Source organism: Sander lucioperca, chromosome 3 (genome assembly GCF_008315115.2).
Source record: "Sander lucioperca isolate FBNREF2018 chromosome 3, SLUC_FBN_1.2, whole genome shotgun sequence".
NCBI lineage: Eukaryota > Metazoa > Chordata > Actinopteri > Perciformes > Percidae > Sander > Sander lucioperca.
Window position 1 is genome coordinate 41,441,605 of NC_050175.1, and position 20,686 is coordinate 41,462,290.

The 20,686-nt window shown below is 41.2% G+C and overlaps 1 protein-coding gene across 16 annotated transcripts in view; it reads right to left on the bottom strand.

Moving 5' to 3' along the window:
- neo1a (neogenin 1a) overlaps positions 1-20,686 on the bottom strand; it is a 180,034-nt gene continuing 159,348 nt past the window's right edge. For 2 of the 16 annotated variants that reach the window (XM_031290013.2, XM_031290021.2), the window contains exons 16-29: positions 20,212-20,307; positions 16,299-16,531; positions 12,388-12,526; positions 10,096-10,203; positions 9,492-9,686; positions 8,322-8,354; positions 7,993-8,058; positions 6,768-6,906; positions 6,325-6,569; positions 5,639-5,731; positions 4,823-4,993; positions 3,825-4,112; positions 2,309-2,445; positions 1-1,741 (exon numbers count right to left, since the gene is read on the bottom strand). In XM_031290013.2, coding sequence (XP_031145873.1) covers positions 1,589-1,741; positions 2,309-2,445; positions 3,825-4,112; positions 4,823-4,993; positions 5,639-5,731; positions 6,325-6,569; positions 6,768-6,906; positions 7,993-8,058; positions 8,322-8,354; positions 9,492-9,686; positions 10,096-10,203; positions 12,388-12,526; positions 16,299-16,531; positions 20,212-20,307 — 2,096 coding nt within the window. In that variant the 3' untranslated portion in view covers positions 1-1,588. Of the gene's footprint in view, positions 1,877-2,308; positions 2,446-3,824; positions 4,113-4,822; positions 4,994-5,638; positions 5,732-6,324; positions 6,570-6,767; positions 6,907-7,992; positions 8,059-8,321; positions 8,355-9,491; positions 9,687-10,095; positions 10,204-12,387; positions 12,527-16,298; positions 16,532-20,211; positions 20,308-20,686 lie in introns of all 16 variants that reach the window. The other 14 variants (XM_031290018.2, XM_031290024.2, XM_031290022.2 and 11 more) reach the window with 14 other exon arrangements.

Here is a 20,686-nt window from a genome sequence, read left to right on the forward strand (position 1 = left end):
TTTCTTTTTTTTCCTTTTTACATCGGATTTGTGTATTGAACAAGCTTCTTCTTTTTTTTTTTTTTTCTTCATACAAAAAACTACCATGTAAAAAAAATCTGGGAGTCCCATTCAAAAGGCCAACATCTTTGCATCTTTGTAAAGGAACCAGGAGTATTTGTTGAAGTACAGCTGGGAAGAAAAACAGCAAACACACGCCGCTGTGGGAGAATGCACACGTGGTTCAGCAGTACGGACGTCTGAAACCAAATATTGGTTTTTGGATACGACACACACACATTCGATCGAACTTCTCGTATAAAAGATAACTCGTCTTTTGCAGGTGATTGATTGATTGGTTGGTTGGTTGATTGACTGGGTGCCATGTGAGGTTTTCCTTTTTTTTTTTTTTTTTTTTTAGGAGGGGTGGGGTCAGCGCCCTGAGTCCTAGGTACCCCTGACCTGTAAGGAGACACTGTCAAGTCCCACAGAACTAACACAGAAACTGCCATGGCAGTGCATGACAGCACAACTCTGAGCGACATCCGCGAAGAGCTGAGACGCCTCGACTGTCCAACATACAAACACGTTGGTAAGGCTTTTAAAACGGAGCTCCCACAACAAACACAAGACTGAAAAAGAAGATGTTTTAATGTACAAAGGGGGCAACACAATGCCAACGAACAATGTACTGTAAAACACACCAGGCTTCTCTCCCCTTTTGATGTGAAAAACTGAGCTCCAGGACTAACTTGTAATCCCACTTTCATCTCAAATAAAAAATAATGAAACAATGGGAAACATCAAAAGAATGAGGCAGTTTAAAAAAAAAAAAAAAAAAAAAAAAAACACATCATATGTACATGTTTATAAGTATATGTGTGTAGAAAAATAATACAATAACATAGAAAATAATAAAAAGTAATGGAACAATATATGACACAAGGGGATAAAAACGAAAAAAATGACCACGTTTATGAATAATGTTGGCTTGTAAAGGTGGGGGGAGGGGCTGATATCCAATGTTCACTTCACTGAAACGGCCCAATAGATATACAAAATGCACAAAGAAAACACTAATCAAACCAACACTGTGTGTAGACTGCGCTGCATGAGCACCAACATCAAAACCAGCATATTTTTGGACTTTCTCCTTTTGACTTGACATTGAATCAACCGTTGTCTCGTCTTGAGCGAACATTCACCACACAAAAAAAACCTACCGTACGTATTTTTTTGCTGAGGAAAAAAAAAAATTCACAATCTTCCGGTTGAAAGCGACCAATGTTTTAAAGTTCATTGTCTCTGAGAATGATTCTTCATTAAAAGATGAAGCGCGTCACTTTTTCTTCCTTCTCATGGCAATCTCCTTCCTGAGACTGAGCAAGGTAAGCCGAAAAAAAAGTTCCTAAGTTCCAGTCTGGAGTTTGTTTTGTTTTTCTCTGCAGGGGGACGTGAGAGTTTTCTTGGGCACAAGAAGCCATTTCGTGTCCACCAGCCTTTTGGCTCCCAAGGTTCATGTTTGGGTGTGTTTGTTTGACTTTTGAGAGTGTGTGACTTTCTGTGTGTACGTGTGAGAGAAAGTGTGAGTGTAGGCGTGTGTGCATGCTCATGGCGCTGTGGTGATGGCGTTCAGGTCCTTCATGAGGCCCTCGAGGTGGGCCATCTCCTCGGTCAGCTCGTCGGGCTCGTAGCTCTGAGGGAGAGGAACAGGGTTACTGCGAGGGGCGGGGGAGGGGCAGGGGGCGAGGGAAGCAAGCACCTGGAGGGAGGGAGGGAGGGAGGGAGGGAGGAAGGAGAAGAGAGGAAAGGAGAGGAGGAGAGGGTCAGTCTTTCACAGAGGATAGGGGGAGTCGTATGGGTGGGGTGAGGCGAGCTGGGGGATGGGTCAATGGTACTGAAGCGTCATAATCAATAAAAAACAAAAAAAGAGGCCGCAGACGAAAGCACAACATCCAATGTCAACAGCCAATCAAGGAACAGGAGATTAAATGGTGAAAATGAAATCATTCCAGTTATGGGTTGGGTTAAGATCAAATGTTAGAAGTTAAATAAATTGATCAAAAGGCAGTGCCACAAAAAAATAAAAAATGGTGAGATTGAAGTTGGAAAGAATAAAAAGAGAGAAAGAACAAACAGAAAATGTTGTTAAAACCAATGTCCCGTGGAAAGTAACTGTATAATCCAGTGCTCAAAGGAAACATGGATTTTGAAGGAATGTGTGATTGGTATCGTTTTTAAAAGACAAGAATATTAAATATTTCCCACCATTAGACCTGGCAAAAAGACTGCATTGCTACAAGCAGCCAGTGTGGGGCGCTATACTCACGCTGTCTACATCTTCCAGCATCTTGCTGGTCTCTGGCACATCAGGGGCGTTGGGCACAGTGACGACCATCGGTGTTCGTGTCCTTCCTAGCGTTCCAATACAGGCTGTTTTAACAACATGGGGGTGAGTAGGAGGCCCTGAATGGGACGAACGCACGCAAATATACGACAGTCAGCGAAGGCAACAAATGACACGTTGAAATGAAAACCTGCTCTCTGCAAGAGTGAATACATAAACCTTGAGTCACTTTCTCATAAGTGGACTACATGTCAAATTGCCCTGTAATGTGAGGAGCTTGGACTTTGGATCAAAAAGATTTTTCAAAAACAGGTTTGATTTGTTCCCACAAGTTTGATCAAAATCAACAAAATCCCACTAAAACTGCAAAAACCAACAATGAATTGCTACTAACAAGCGTTGTATGCGTATTCAAACTCTGATACAGCGTGTTCTTCTCTCTGTGCTATAGAGCTCTTTTGATGTCCAAACATTTTAAAAATGCACTTAATGAGCCAGACTGTTACACTGGGTGACATGTTCCTTCATTACCATGAAAACCACACACTGTATTTTGTTCGGACTCAATCCCACGTACACCGTCCTGCTGCAGGAAATACTCACGAGACCACCAAATCCACAGCTAAAAAAATGGTAACGATGAAATGCACCATTTACTCCTGTTTAAGTAACTTTTTCTCAAACATGTGTGACTTGTTTTTAAAAATGTGTATCTAAGCACTGTTGGTTTTGGTCTTTTGATGCAATATGTGGACAATATTAAAAACACAGAATATCCCAAGCCCTGTCCTTAAACTCAAGTGGAGGATGAAGTGGAGGAAAAGTTGCTTACAGAGGCAGGTACTTTGCATTTGTAGAGATTACCAATATCGCCATCTTTACATAGCGTTAACATTTGTAATCATAATACTTTTAAGAATAACGTTTTTATTGGCAGAGAAAACTTTACATCAAAATATCTGAACCAATAGGCGATTGCAAATTACCTGAAGCAAGTTTAAAATTCTTCATCGATGTTATGCAGGTAAAAATATGGATCGATATGGAGTAAATCAAATATCACCATATTGTAAAACAAATACCTCGATGTCGACATTGTGACAATATTGTACGGTTGACAAATGGTGCTTCAACAAAATATCCTCACAATTAGATTTAAGATAAATAGTCATCAATAATGTGGACATAATGAATAAGTGGGTAAAGGCAAATAATAGAAAGCTAGAACAGTCTCGTAAAGTCAGAAAATGACATCACTTTACTGTAATGTAGCCTTTAAAAAACAGGAAAAGACAACACTTAAGCCCTATTACGATATTACGTTGGGTAAGCAAGACCCTACTTTTGGATTATCGTATTACAATTGTAATTACGATGTCCAAAATCTAAGACGATAGCTAGTCTCAAATCACGATATCGATATAATATCATTATATTGCCCAGCCCTAGTGTATGTGTGTGTGTGTGTGTGTGTGTGTGTGTGTGTGTTTCTGCTCACCGGTCTGAGCGAGCAGGGGAGTGCTGGGCAGGGCAGGCGACTCATATGATGGATGGCTGGTGCCTGGGATTGCAGGTACGCCAAAGCTCTTGAGTGGGTGGGCGTGGGCGTGCGGGTGGGCCGAGCGGTGGGGGGGCAGGTTGCTGGAGTAGCTGGGCTCCTCCTCTGTGGTGGTGGAGCCGTGGTAGCTGCCCTCAGGGTCGGCCAGGATCTCCGAGGGGCAGGAGGCCTGGGAAGAGGTGGCGGCTGGAGGGAGGGGCTCTGAGCTGGGGGTATTCCTAACCGACTCTGGAGGGGGGAGTTAAGGAGAGACAATGAGCAGATGGGTTTACAACTTTTACATTCACAGGAATCACCAACCAGCTTCATACAGTCCTTATACATATTTAATGAAATTACTAGTTATATACTGTATTACAGATGATTATGTAAATCCCACAGATATTGGGAAACCTCCAACTTCTATGTGACTGAGAAAATACCCACCGTTAGTTGATAAAAAAAATTAACCGTTAGTTGCAGCCCTACAATGCACACATATATTCTTGTCTTTCTGGCCCATTTTTATAGTCAACAATCAAAAACAATTCTGTAAGATAACTGTGACAAATATCTGTCACATAATTAATTAGAAACGGCATACTTTGTGTACTAAGTACCCAAACTCAAGTAAAATATCATGTTATAAAATATTAAAAATGTTTTAACTGCAACCAGCAAAGTGTTAGTATTTTTACTTTGTTTACTTTATAAACAACAAAATGATGAAGCAACAATCTAAATGATAATCCATATTTTTTGTCAATTGAACAGTTGAGCCCCCAACTGTTCATGTGGAGTAGAAGAGAGCATAACAAAAAACATATTTCAGAAGGCAAGGGGGTCAGAGAAAAGGCGTTAGTAACTCAAATAAAATATGAATGTAGCAATATGGCAGCAGCATGTGAATGAATGAGCAAATGATTCACCGATGAATGAATATGACAGCACTGTCTCACCTGTAGAGTCCACCCTGTCTAGATGGGAGATGGGGGTGGCACAGGCGTGCGGGCGTGGGTGCCCGCTGCCCTGGTGGTAGAGGTAGCTGCGTGTTGGCGACGCCAGGCTCCCCATATGATAATGGTGGTGATGGTTATCAAGGGAATGGATGGGGTGAGCACTAATCACAGCTGTGAATGGACATGGACACCCACAAACACACGACACGATGTTTAACAAGCTGTAATAATGATGAATGATGTGGAAGTATTGCTGGTGAGATGCATACATGCAGATTTCTGTAATAAACACACTAGAATATTCTCTCTCTCCGTCACTCAGTCAAATGTTTATAGATGTTTTAAGCCCCCGACGTCGTCTTCCAGGCAGCGCTGCCTGGAAGGCACTAGGATTAGGCAATGGTTATGGTTAGGGTTAGGGTTCGGGGTAAGGTGAGGGTTAGGTGCCTTGAAGTCAACGGTCGCAGCGCTGCCTTGAAGTCGATTAGGCAATGGTTATGGTTATGGTTAGGTGCCTTGAAGCCTGCCTGGAAGGAGACGTTGGGGGCTTAAAACACCATCGAGCCAGTCAAATGAACATTTTGTAGGAAGCATGACATGGATTGGTTCTCTTGATTAGACAAACAATAGCATGACATATATATTTGGGAATTGGTAATTTGTTAAAAAAAAATTTTTTAATGTTTTTTTGCTGTAATTAACACATTTTAGGCAAAAACTTTCCAAATCAAATGCTCAATATTTGTGGATTATGACTCACTTATTATCTCACACACACACACACACACACACACACACACACACACACACACTTACGCTGAGGCGGCTGTGCATCAAAAGGCATCATCATTTTAGGCCTCATCCCTCGTCGGCCTGCTAGTGTAGACATGCTGTCCTCTGATTCGTGGCCTAAAAGGTACGGTGGAAACCAGCCAATCAGAAAGAGCTCCTACTCTACTGTTCTTTTTTTTGTTAATGATCCATCTATAGACCTCAGGATCCTTAATCAATTTTACATCATTGGGTTTTGATTGCATTTCTAAATGTCACTGTCACACTCAGCATTCTTTTGCCGTGACCTAATTATATTGAGTGGATTCGCTGTACTTGCAGAAAGTTGTTGTAGTGGCAGTGTGTGCTTGCTATAGCACTGTGATCATGAAATGGACATTATGTATGAAAAGCATGAAATGTTTTGCATGATAACCACAGAAAAAGACAACAGCAAACACAAGTGTTGACTTGTGAAACAAAAAAGCCATGCCAATCTCTCCCAGACTCCTGCAGACATCACCCTGGAAGTAAACTTGAGGATATTAACTGAACTAAAAAAAAAAAATTTTTAGTCAAGCTCCCAAAGTATACTTTCCTGTCTGCCAGCCAAACTCCAGAAGTTTGCTCAGTGTTATTATGCATATCAGACAGCAAGGGTGAAATTTCACTTTGATCTCTTTCCCATAACATTAACAATTTTAAGTCTTCCCCCCTTGGGCAAGACTGACCACGGTAGGAGTTGCGCCGCTGCTGCAGGTGGGGGTTGCTATCCAGGCCGCTATCAGCCGGTGTGATGTCCTGCGAGGTGCGGGGGATGGGCGTTTCTGTCATGACTGGGTTGGGATCTGGCGACTTGTCCATGGGTTTAAGCTCCAGCCTCTCATGGTGAATCCAAAGATCAGGTGGCTTCAGGTCTTTGGAGTTTCCCTTGTATTTGTGAGAGCCGTTTGAGGACTTTGAGGCAGCCCGCTTTCTGCAGGAGAGAAGACATAGGTAACGGTGAAAGCCTGACCCTTTTTTATAGAGAGATCTACAAGCAAGGAGGGACACAGGAGGGAGCTGAGCTGTAGATTAGTGAACACAGAGTTAGAACATGTATTTTAGAAATAGTACGGAGAACTAAGAAACAAAAAGAGGACAACGGAGGTAAAAGTGTGACTGAGCTACTTACTTTTTCTGGTGGGACGTGGTTCGCCGTGTGCACAGGAAGGCCCCCACCACCACTACGATGATGGTGAAGGCTCCCACTGAGATGATGATGACAATGACCAGGATGTGACCTTCACTGTTGCCTCCAACCCCTGATTTACCTCAAGAGGAAAAAGACTGGATTAGTCTTTAAAAAGACACTGGCGAGTCACTGATAGAGGAACATACCAACCAACTACAGAAAAAAAGATTTCTAAATGCAGTGTCAAGAAAAAAAGGGACTAATTTCCAACTTTCCAGACTGATCTCATGAAGTGGTGTATGTATGACACGCAAATTCGTATGCCATTTTTGGTGTGTTATCAAGAAACATACTCGCTTTTTAGAGTGTTTATCAATGCCGTTTGGCCTCCATTGACTTACATTACCTTGCGATTGCGTGTGAATTGACGCCGTAGCGAGTAGTATGAAAGGGCGAAATCCGTGTAGGGAGGTTGGTCGCGGTGGTGGATGGGTCAAACACAGGACTTTCACCCAGGAGATGTTTGTGTCACGTTTCCTAAAGTCAACCGTCGCTTTCTTCTTTTCTTAAACCCAACCCCGTTCTTCTTTTCTTAAACCCAACCCCGTTTTTCTTTTCCTAAACCCAATCAGTTCTTCTTTTCCTAAACCCAACCCTGTTCTTCTTTTCTTAAATCCAACCCTGTTCTTCTTTTCCTAAACCCAATCAGTTCTTTTCCTAAACCCAATCAGTTCTTCTTTTCCTAAACCCAACCCCGTTCTTCTTTTCCTAAACCCAACCCCGTTCTTCTTTTCCTAAACCCAACCCGCGCGTCACGATTCCTAAACCCAACCGTAGCTTTCTTCTTTTACTAAACCCAACCGGTTCTTCTTTTCCTAAACCCAACCCGTCCGCTGTATATGGCGCGTAAAATGCGTACGGATAACACGCCACTTGGCTTTAGAAAGCGGCATGTATGTTTACGCGATAACACGCCAAGTGGCGTGTATGTTTACGACCGCTGTATACAGCGTAGACATACACGCAGATAGCTCAAAATGCGTACACATAACACGCCACTTGGCTTAAGAAAGTGGGCGTGTATGTTTATGCGAAGTCATGATGTCATGTTGAACTTTCTGGACACAATCAGATCAGATCATGATTTTAGTTGCTGTAGTGTCTCACTGATTGACTGATAGCTGAACAGGACTGTTAAAGAAAGCACGTGAGAGGAAAATCTTACCAACAGTCCCAGGGTCCTGTGGGTTTGGGTTGCCTGAAGGCCCATGCTTCGGTGGAACATTTGAGGCTGATTCAAAATGGAAAAAAAAAGATGTTTTACTGAAGCTCTCAAGTGTTTTCATGGCCTCTTCTGCTGTCACGTTATTATTATTCCTCTGTCAAACGTTCATGTGATACATTATAATGTGAACATTTCTACAAGCACAAACTGATTTTAGCCGATCATGCAGCCTAAGTTTTCATCAGCCCAGAAGATGGTAAACTCTAGAAAGAGAGACACGCGAGGTGCAGAGTCAGCAGTGAAAGACAAAGTGTGGAGGGGGAGTTTACCTTGGTCATTAGCCATTTTGTCAGAGGACTCAGCTTAACAGGCCAAAGGAGAGCAGGGAGGGAGAGACAATAAAAAGCAAAAAACAGGTTAGCCGAAAAGAGCAGCGTGGGAGACAGAATTAAAGCGAGAGATGGGAGTTGTGAGGAGGACAGAAACTAGAAGAATGAGAACCAAACCGCAAGAGTGTACTGCAGACACAGCCAAGCTGACATTAAGAGCAAAGCATCTCAGTAAAGATTATAAATAGTATCCTACAAACGGTACAATAAAACACATACTGCTTTAAGTAAAATACTTTACTAAACATCCCATGAGTAAAAATATCATTTAAAGAGGATTCAGCCCTGTAAAAAATAAGGTGTATGCAGCACCACAAAACTGAACCTGAAATGGCTTAAATTTAGTGTTGGGTGCAAATTTGCTGATCAGACTTTGCAGTAATTTGGTCATCCCCAACCAATCAACAAGGCTTGGGAAACATGCCTGTCGCAGCTCTCGAAAGACTATCTCACAACAACATCATCAGGTGAATTTTGTCAGATACGTGTTAAGTAGAAAATGTATTTAAGCCAGGACATCCCGGCGCTGTGTTGGCCAATCACATACACACACAAGCACACATTCCTGGTGGATTACTTTGTAATGTGAAGCTCGTAGTTTAACTGTTAACCTTAGTCGTGATGAAATGATAAAATACTTCCCTGTGTGATCATTTTTTATAGAGCTGTTTGTTGTGCAGTGTTTTTAAAAGCTTTAAATGCATTCATTTGTTACTCCAAATGGACTTCCTGCGTTGCATTTCATTGTCAGTGCCTTAAACAACACGCCTCCACCAACGCAGCCCCGTGCCTTGTAATAACGTTTGCAGTCTGAGTTCCCGCTAATGAAGCTGGCATGGCATGCATAACGTTTCAGCAAACACGGAGCAAAATTAGCATTCATTTGGAGTTGTGTTTACTGACTACCTGACTAATGTAAATCCAATATTCATTCTCTCTCTATTTAGCTCTTTTGGGAGTTCCACTCCAGAACAGCTCTTGAAGTGATAGGTGGGATTAGATACTTCTAAGTATTAAATCATTCTCGAAACGGGCAAAAGGGTGGATCCAATTTCATTGTACCACTTGTCCTTATCATGTTCCCATCTTATCTTGTTTTCCAAAACTTACTCTTTGGAGTGCGGAAATGTACGGCCTCAGACATGGGGCCCATGCCCTTTGAGTTCCGGGCCTGGATCTTGAAGTAGTAGGTGGTGTCCAGCGTCAGATCCTGGATCTGGTGGGTCAGGCGGTTACCCACCACTGGTTCAATGACCCAGTCATGGACCTCAGCGTTCACATCTGTACTGTAGTAGATGATATAGCCTACAACAGGGAAGGTCAGAAAGAGAGAGAGACAAATCCGTTAAGACTCTAAGTGGCTTTGATGCTGAATAGATCAACTACAAAAAATAAGATCAACTACAATATTGTTGTGCTACTTCTTCCAAGTCAAACTGCACAATCAGAGGCATGTGTTGTACGTTTGATTGGGTTTTTACATTTCACTGCATTATATCTCCTATTGGCAAAAACAAGATCAATTATCCACCTTAATGTGATTCAATTAGTCAACAAGATAGAAGTCAGAAATCTTCAGACCAGAAACACCAGATTTGTTTGTCTTTGTGTTTTGTTATAGCTAGGGAGGGATATATAGGTAGAACCTGAGTCTAGATCTATCTGTGAGACCAGAACATACAGTATGTAACAGACAAGAGAGACTGAGACTCACCAGTGATCTTTCCATTGGCCTCAGAGGGAGGCTGCCAGTTGACAATTATAGTGCGAGGTTTGTTCTCTTTGCTCACCACGGTCACGTCTTTCGGGGAGGAGCTGGGAACTGTGGGGTGAGGGGTGAGTGGTCATTTGTTGTGTTATTAAGTTCAGATAAAAAGGTAAAGATGGCACGAGGTTTGTATAGTTTTAAATTTAACAACATGGTGCACTCACAAGATATGAGTAAACTGTGTGTGTATGTGTGTGTGTGTGTGTATGTGTGTGTGTGTGTGTGTTTGCATGTGTAGTGGGCAGCTTAGCACATATTGCTTGGATATTGTGTGTGCATTGAATGTGTCTATGACCGCCGTCAAAACTGACGACCCAAAGTTTATGACTTGTTTACGCGCGTGTGTTTATGACCCCGTAGATAAAATCCAGTTGCATACTTGTGAAATGAACCCCTGGCTGGGCAGAAATGAAAAACTGTCTGTTCTCCTCACCTCTTAATAAAAACAACAACAAGTCCAATAAATCTCAATCCAATACCGCCTATAAAGACGCCGTTTCAAAGAAAATTAGTTTTAGAACATTAAAAAAAAGTTTGTTTTTAATGTTCGGTTTATTGTCAGGCAACGTTTAGCTCAGCAGTTACAACTTTCAATGATGTATGAGCTCTGACACTTTAGTATCTGCAGTATTGAGTATGCAGCATTGCAGGAATCTTAGACAAATACTGAGGGGGATTGTATATTTTCAATACAGAACGGCCAATGGATTTTAAAGGACTATATGCTGCTATGGTGACAGCACTATAAGTCATTTTAACACAGATACAGTAAATTTATGCAATTTGGATCCAGTGGACTCAGGGGGGACAGTAATCATACTGTCATCCCTCAGATATTGTGCCAAGCATAAGGTAACAAAGTTTAACAGTAATGGAATAAAAAACCAAAACAAAATGTATTTTGTTCTATAAACTTGAAACCGTAGTCTGCAAATCAAAAACAATGTGAACAACTAATTTGTTTTAACACAAAACTGCATTTGTATTCTTAGGACTATGATTATTATTAAGTCATGATTTTTCCAATTGCATATTTTGTGTGAAAGCAGGGTTAGTCCAACCTACTCTCAGTGAGCAGAGCAGTGCTGAAATTATATTGGCCAATCACCAAATTTGCTGCAGGTTTCCTCAATTTCCCTTGCAGCTAGTGTAAGGCAGGGGCGTCAAACTCAACTTCCCTAAGGGCCACACTAGAAAATGAGAATCACATCAAGGGCCAGACATGTAGAGTTCATTACTCTTATGTCATGGGAAAAGTCAAATATCTTTGACTGTATTATTACATGTCTCATATACATGTAGTCTTCTCACTTACAGTTTGGTCGACAAAAATGTCGAAGAAAATGCCAAAACCGGAAAAATGTATTATTATTATATTATATTATTTATTGTGAACCTAAATGTATATAGGTGCTGGATCAAAATTAGCAAGGGGCCGGATTTGGCCCGCGGGCCTTGAGTTTGACAGTTTGTGGTGTAAGGGCTCCTGCACACTGCCTGCGTAGCGTGAGCGTGGCGTTTCTGTTGCGTGGCGTTTTCTATGTCTTTGCACAAAAGAAACATGTCTGACGCGCTGCTAGCCTTGTCTGTACACACGTATGTTTCCCATAAACATAAACATAAATATATACTGATTTGATTACAGCAGAGACAACGTCGGCAGTATTGACGGCAAAATAGGCTAAAGAATATTTCATTTTGTATTGACAGATGCAATGTTTTTTGTTTTTTTTTAAATTACATTTATATCTGCATTTACGTCAAAACCTAGAGACTTTCAAACATCAAAATGTCATTTATTAAATGTATTCGTGTCAAAATGACATATAAACATCTTTTCGTATTCTATTTTGCCTGGAAACGCTTCCAACATGCTGAGGACATGCGTGTCACGCAGGCAGTGTGCAAGCTCTAACCTGTTAACATGGGAGCCGAAATGAAAACGGACACGCCACGCAGCTGACACGCTCACGCCACGCAGCCAGTGTGCAGGAGCTCTAAGATCTATTGATAAACATCTTTTGTATTATTATGGTTATATGGTTAGATACTGTGCAGTGACAGCTTGATTTTCAGGTCAGTCCTCTCCTTCCATTTAGGCTGCAAAAAGTGAAATGTTACTCCCAGCCAACCAGGGGCTCGTTAAACTGGACACATTGTTGGTTTATGTCTTTGTGATGTAACTTTTGTGTGTGTGTGTGTGTGTGTGTGTGTGTGTGTGTGTGTGCGTGCTCCTACTGGTCTCAAAGGTGGTGCCCTGTGCAGTCATGCTCCACGTGCTGGTGCGGCGCCCTTTGGTGACCATGACGGAGAACTCGTACAGCGTGTTGGGCTTCAGACCCGTCACCATGTGGTTCAGGCTAGTGGTGTTAGCCATCTGGGGAGAGACAGGCAAACACAAACAAAACACACACAATAAACAAGAATTCTGTTTGTTGATTACATTCACTGAACACTGATGGAGTCTCCGGGAAGTCAAAAGTAGTTTGTCAGCAATGTCAGCAATGACAATAAACTCATTTTTAACCCCGCTAACGATTATTTTTTACAATCCATCAGCCGTCTGCTGATTATTTTCTCGATTGATCGATTCATATTTTAGTTGATGAAACGTCAAAAGAAATCACAAACCTTCATATGCCTTATTTTCTCTGACTAACACTCCAAAAGATAAACATATGAAGTTTACTACCAGATAAGACAAAAAAGCAACAAATCCTGTTATAAGTGAATGTTTGACACTTTTGTTTGAAAAATCATTGAAACGATTATTCCATTATTGAAACAGTTGTCATTCATTTCGACTAGACACAATAATCATTAACACACTCACTACTCTGAGTGTTGTGCACACACTGACCACTGAGTGGAACCAGAACCGCAAATATTTCGTGATGCTCAGTCATGTTGGGTATGAAAATATAATGCCACACAAAGACAAGTGTAGCCATTATGAATGCACAGTAAAACCAAATACAGCGGATTACTACCATCATGAATAGTTAGACAAAAATGCAACACACCAGGGGTGTATTTCACATGTATATGACTTTATACATTTTAAATTAGTCAGCAAATGAAAACATCTTGAGTTATGTAAACTTTCATCTTGATATTTGCTGGCCTGAGCTGGCAGGCTTGCTCTGGGTCGCAGCAGGAGCAAGTCAGGTTCGCCGGTCTCTAACAGCCCTATCTATAACGTTGCGTGCTATGACAAAAGTGCAGTTCTCCGGTGGGGGCTGTCAAACAGAGGGCAGTGGGATAGGAAAAGAAAACAGACTGTTCTTAAGAGACATGCTGCCAGTTTTAGAGCAGTCGTCTCTTCAATAATGTACAAGCTTGTCTGGCTAGACTCGCTCTAAGAGTGAAGAGGACATGGTGAACAGTGGCATTAAGGTGAAGGCATCCCTGTTGGTTAGACTGGTCTCAAGATATACAGGATGTACAAGATGTAGTTTTCAGAGTGAAGAATCCACTGATAAAGAACAGCAGGAAATACCTAACAGACTTGTTAATATATTGAATTTGGTTCAATTGACAGAAACATAATGAGCTTGTGGTACTCTTTAATTACTGTCACAGTGAGAGAATCAAACCAATTTGAGCATCAAGCAGCAAGACTTGACTGCTGAGTCTGTGTGTGTGTGTGTGTGTGTGTGTGTGCTTCTTCTGAGTTGGCTAAATGAAGAATGCAGATCTACAGACTCTTTTCTAGTTCTCAGTTTATCTCATCCTTCTTGAATTATTTATCAGTAGACGTAGGCCTTTATCAGAGCTCTGCTCCCTCACAGGATTGCATACATGCATGGAGCCATAAACACGAACGCATGCAGTAGTATTTGGAGGGATGTAATAATTGAGCTGCAGGTTAAGAATCAGGAGCTGAATCTCAAACACCTTGTTTTAGGCTCAGCTCTCTACGTGACTCACTACAAATATTTACTACTCTATTTAACGCTTTAGTGCGTAACTTTTTGATATGAATGAACTTCCGTTACATTCAAGGCATTGCCAAATGAGTTGCTACAAAGCTAATTACGACTATCAGCTCCACACAACTCTCTCTGTATTTCTCAGTATGGCTATGTTCAGAAGATTGTGGCGTCCAGGTGACTTTCCCGCGCAGAAAATCGAGTGAAGATAATTACCTCTTCTGAGGAGTGCATCGTGTTTTTTTAATCCTCCGTGTCCTCCTTGGCTTCTAGCAACTGCGTGGAGGAAAGGGGGGGAAGGCTTGTATCATGTGGACACGCGGACAGTTTTGTTGTCGTTACTTAGAATTCCTCATGGGGGCGGCAGAAACTACGCACTATAGCTTTAACACATTACACTCACGACTTCTTCTCAAATGTAAGGATTTCTGCTTATTTTGTTCTATACTACTGTAAATTGAATACTTTTGGGTTTTGGACTGTTTGTCAGAAATAAAACGAGCAATTGAAGGCCTTGGGCTGTGGAAAATTGTTATTTTCATTGTTCACTATTTTCTGACATTTTATAGACTAAAAACAATCAATTAATGAAGAATATAATAGCGATATTAAAGTTGTATTAAACTACTCAAACAGTGTGAAGATGGAAAAAGGTTGTTGACTGACTTCTTTATTACAACAACACAAGTTTGTTTGGCTACACTGTAAACAGCTACACTAGTTGCTCCTCTGTTTTTTCTTCCTTTTTTTTTTAAAGAATATTTTTTTGCCAGTTTTTTGCCTTTATTGGACAGTCAGGAGTGAAAAGGGAAAACAGGAAACAACATGCAACAAGACGCTTCTCTTCTGCTGTATTACCAACAAAGTAGCTGCTTAACAAGTGTTTGCTGTGGTATTAAACCACACTTGCTGTAACCACTGTTAGCATTGATGTTGCCAAATCAACCAGGACGGAGATCTTAAGGAATATAACCTTTATAGCTTATGAAAATAATCCTTACTTGCAGTCAGTAAAAAGAACTAGAGCTGCAACGATTAATCGATTAGTTGTCAACTATTAAATTAATTGCCAATTGTTTTGATAATCGATTAGTCGGTTTGAGTAATTTTTTAAGACAAAAGTAAAAATTCTTTGATTCCAGCTTCTTAAATGTGAATATCTTCTAGTTTCTTCTCTCCTCTGTGACAGTAAACTGAACATCTTTGAGTTGTGGACAAAACAAGACATTTGAGGACGTCATCTTGGGCTTTTGGGAAACACTGATCCACATTTTTCACCATTTTCAGACATTTTAGAGACCAAACAACTAATCGATTAATCGAGAAAAAAATCAACAGATTAATCGACTATGAAAATAATCGTTAGTTGCAGTCAGTAAAAAGAACCTTTAACGTAATAGTCCATACCGAGGCCTTTAAAGTTTATTTAACCCTTGTGTTGACTTCGGGTCACATTGGCCCATTTTAAATTTTTGTTTTATATCTGAAAATATGGGACATAGAAATAAGCGCTGAAAATGTGTAGAAGAAAAATTAAAAAATTTACAACGTTGGAAAAAGCAAAAACAAACTGAAAAAAGGCGTCAAAAACGTTGAAAAGAAAGTGTTTTTTTCAACGTTGAAAGGAAGACAACACAAGGGTTAAACCACTGTATCTACAGATGATACAGATGGCCTTGTAGAGTTGTGCAGTCAGACAACCTTTAACAGGAATGCAGAGCAAAGAGAATTTCATTCGACCTACTGTACATCCTCATGATCAACTATAATACAAATCTTGTTAATATCTTGTAAATTAAAATCTTTGAATTGGTTAAGTTCTGCTGACTTGACCCTGTGAACTCAACCAAAAACCATGTTGAGAGGAAGACTAATGCGGCAACACAAAATTCCGAGGAAGAATTTCTTAAACCTTTTTTTTTTTTTTTTCAAAGGTTGGATGATATAGATTATTGCTCGATTACAAACATCAGCATTATGTTGCCACTGTTCTTGGGAATTTTCAGCACATCAACTGTACTTTAGTGAATCACACCGAGTTGTTAACAACTTATTTGAGCTAAAAGGTGCCGAGCTAAACTGGAGCTTCTATTCTTGGAGAAATCCTCCTCAATTAAATTACCAGTACGAATTTCAGGCCTTTTGAATCTAATCATTTTAAGAAATCTACTTCCTGAATTGAACATACACGTAAAACCGTGAACAAGAATCTCTTACCTTCACTTTAGTGTTGGCAGGGATGTTGGTCTTCCAGCGCACTGTGTAGAAGCGGTTATCTGTGATCTTTTGGTTCTTGGGCAGCGAGTTGTCAGCCCAGGTCACCTTGATGGTGTCGTGGCTGAGCACGGAGGCCTGAACACCCACGGGTGGCATCATGGGAGAGGGGTCTGGTACTGGGGTGTATGGAGCATGGAAGAGTTCGTACAGGTCAACATCGGGGTCTATGGGGTCTGCACGTCAGGCAGGAAACCCGCATGCATGCACACAAATTAAGATGGGCAAAATTAAAACATAAAGACAAGCGTGGCGGATCAGACAGTGGATACAAAACAGGATGCAGGGAGCAACGAACAGAAGAAATTAAGATTAATGAGTTAAAATGAAGAAGTGGGAGGGAGAATAAGTGCAACAAGGATGGGATTGGGAAGGGTGAAGAAAAAGAGAGAGAAGATTCTATTAGAAAAACAGACACCGACCTCTACAATAAGACAAATCTACAGACCTGGCTGCTATATAGAAGCTACTGTACAGTATGTGGTGTTCTATCAACAGCTACTGTAGCACTACAGAGAGAGAAAGAGGAAGTGATTCTCTATTCATAAGAAAGGATTACAGTAAATGGAAAACTAGGCTGAAAGCAGATATCCACAATCCTACAGTCAACTTTTCATTTTTCATTTTGCGCTTGTAAGTGTTGGCTCACTCTTTTCAGAGAGAGGCAATACTGAAATGTGTTTCAAAATGTTTACGTCACGGGGCTTTTCATTCAACATTTGAATGTAAAGTGGATAGACCTTTTTCTTTTTGCAGAATAACCTCAGCGAGCTGCATCACGTCCTTGAAAACTATAGAAAGAATACAGAGGCTTTAAGTAACGATGCCTGCAGGCATGGAAGAAGGTTACGGACAAGCGGTGGCTGTGGTTGGATGGGTAAGTTGCCGAGTGCTGCTTCTGTTCTGAGGCTCAAAGGCGTGGAGTGAAAAGCTTGTGGCGAAGGTTTCCTCTTTTAATCAATATAAGAAAGTGACGTCCATCCCTCCTATTGTGAGGATACGATAAGAAGTGAGTTACAATCCTAATCCTCAAACCTAGTTTGGATTCATAACAACTCAATTTTTTTGTTTACGTGTTGTGTGCTGCTGTGTTGCATGTTTTATTTAGTACCTAACAATGTAGCGAAATGCCCTCCTGTATGATTCATTATTTTGTTATTGCTGTACATGTTTAAATTATTTAAATACATTTTAAACTGTATTTTTTAAAGATATTTTTAGGGTGTCTATGCATCTATTCAGCAAATAAGTACTGAATTAAATTTTGAAATCTAGTGGTGTTCACCTAGCCCAGTCCAGCACTTATTAACTCTGCATATGATAAATGGCATTAAGTATGTATTGTAACAACAAGCTGTTGTTTAGTCATCTGTTTATGTAAGAGTAATAGTGTGTAATGTGCTCGACGAAGAACACTTGAGTGTGTTTGTGTGCAATGTGCCTGCCCATTACGCCCCATAAAACTCAGTGTGAGTGTGTTTGAGAGGGACAGAGGAGCTCAAAACAAGCAGCTTCTGGCCAGGATATTGAAGGATAAATGCTTCAAGATGGCCTGGTTTCACTGTTCTGTCCTTGGTGTAGTTGTGATGGAAGGAAAAGCTTTGGTCAGTCACCCACGATGACACTCCTCTTCGACCACTTGTTGGTCTTCTCTTCTCCACCGCGCTCCATTTGACACCTCTTTGTACTGAGCTGCTTTCATTACGGTATATTCCCAAGACTGAGTCAGTGTTTGTGTGTGTGTGTGTGTGTGTGTGTGTGTGTGTGTGTGTGTGTGTGTGTGTGTGTGTGTGTGTGTGTGTGAGACAAAAATCTGAGAATTCATGTAGTCGTGGAGAGGCACTGAGGATTTTGGAAGGGGCATGCAAACGCAAATTTCTTTACCCAGCTCGGAGTTAACCAGTAGAAAACACTGCAGGAAAGAGGCCGACTTGCCCTTGTAACATTATGGTACAGATAGGGGTGCAAGCCCTCATTCGCTGCTCTTCAGTTAAGACGTCATATTATTATAACATATTCAACCTAGCACTCTCTCAACCGAAGTTCACAAAGTTTTTCCGCAGTTTTTTTTCTTCTTTTTTTTTTTTTTTGGAAAAGTAAAAGTACTATGTAGGTCAGCTTGTCTTTTTAATCCTGACTTGAACAAACTGGCAGGAAGGGAACGCGCCCCAGAGGATTCAGCAGCAGACGATGGTGGTGGGCTTTGGTTCTGCTTTGAGCGGAAACGTTTGGATCTGACGAAGGGTTGCCAAAGCCACCACAGGGGGTCGGGCATGTTTGCAGCGCTGTGTGTGTGAGTGTGTGTGAGGAAGAGAGAGCGTCATAGAGAGAAGTGAACAGTATGACAGTGTGCGGGTGTGTGCAAACCCCCCGTGAAGCATGTTGACACGATTCATGTCATCCAGCATCCCTCCCCCTCTCGAGCTCAACGATGCAATGGTGCTGCGGCAGAGACTAACTGGAGTGATCAAGGCTGAGCGGGGAGGTGGGAGGCTGGATGACGGAGGAGGCAGGTGCAGCCCACATTCTGGGACGCTCCAGGGAACAGGGGCTGGCTGTCTTCTGACACTGTCACATAAACTGTGTGAACTCAGCTAACGTGCAGCCTAACTAGCAGTGTTATACCACTTTAAGATCATTTGTCAAGCCTGCTGAATCAAGACTTAAGTTATACTTCTAATTGTTAACAGGGTTGTGATCTGAAGCTTAAAGAAGTAGAGATTGTCGAGCTGACAGGCAAACTGGATTGTCCATATTGTTTGGTTGATGCAACAAAGTTGTTTTATTGTAATGAACACAGATGCGCAAAGTTAACATTACAGATGACAGTGTACAGTCTGACTAATTGTGGCCAAGACACTGTATGTATTGAGCTGGATATTTTACATTTGAAAAGTAAACATGTCAATGCTCTCTGGTAGATAAACTGTAATGGTTACTCCGTTTCTAAATTACTTCAACTTGCTACTTCAAACAGTATCTTTGGCATTTCTGTCAGCTGATCGTACTGCTACTTTTTGTTACTTATTGACAGATACATGTATATACCTATAATCCAGTGTGTAGATACTTTTTTTCCTTTACTATCCTGCATCTGCCGCAAATGAAAGATTGGATGTGCACAAAACGACCCTTCTGTATGCACTATGTTCTCCAATAATATTTCTGTCCATTATTTGTGGTTGGATATCTGTTCCAGCAATCATATTCCCTTACAACTGGGGACAAGTGGTAATCTCGGAGCTAAATTTGAGGGTTTTGAACATTTGATTAAAAAGAGACTCAAGTATACTGGGAGCCATTAAGGAGAGATATAATTCGAGTTGTGAGACACCCCGATGATCTATTATCTCTTTGGTAATTTGGAGTCGAGAATCATTCTGCCTGATAATGATCTAAGGTGGGAGAGAGCGAAGATAAATGTCAGTCGAAGACTACGGCCATACAGTGTGAGTATATATCCCATAATACTGTATGGGGCTCAGGGGCAGATGCATAGACCGTGTAAGTGAAGCCAAAACATCTCAACCCCCTCGCGGTTGGTCGGGCGGGTGAATGGGCGGGGCTTTGATACCGTGGCTCCACCGCCTGATCACTACTGTGCTCCAAAATAACAAGATGGTGGCGCCCATATCCAAGATATGTTGGCTTCAGTTTTGTACAGTGGGAGGAAGTGGAGACGAGTCGTCTATTTAAAAAAAAAAAAAATTTACAGTCTATCATGTGGCTTCTGTTGTGTATGAGCAAAAGAGATTTAAGTTGCCACCATTTGCAGTGTATACAAATGTAAGAAATTGTGTATCCAGGTAAGGAGGGAGCAGATTTAAGTGTAGATTTAGATGTGTGTAGTACATACCTGACTGTTGTCTGGTTACGGCGCTCTCATACACAGGAATCCCCTCACCCACGTTATTGTAGGCCTTCAGTGTGATCACATAGTGGGAGCTGGGGTCTGAGAGAGAGAGAGAGAGAGAGAGAGAGAGAGAGAGAGAGAGAGAGAGAGAGAGGTTTGAGACAGAGTGTGGTGAGACAGGAAGAGCGAGATAAATTAGATATATCCCACCATCTAATCAAGCCAAAACTCTCGAGACTCTCGACTCATAATTGCGATATTGGCCAGAATGAATACAATTTGAATACAATTATTCCTCTTACTGTGATTGTAATGAAGGCTTCAATTATGCATATTCAGATATTTTTGCGACAATTCCTCCCCCAAATCTATCCATTTCCTAAGATTATTTTGAACTCATGATCCATTTCTATACCCCTTCCCGAAGCTTGGATTACTGTAGGATTATTGTTGTTATTGAGTAATTATACAATTAATA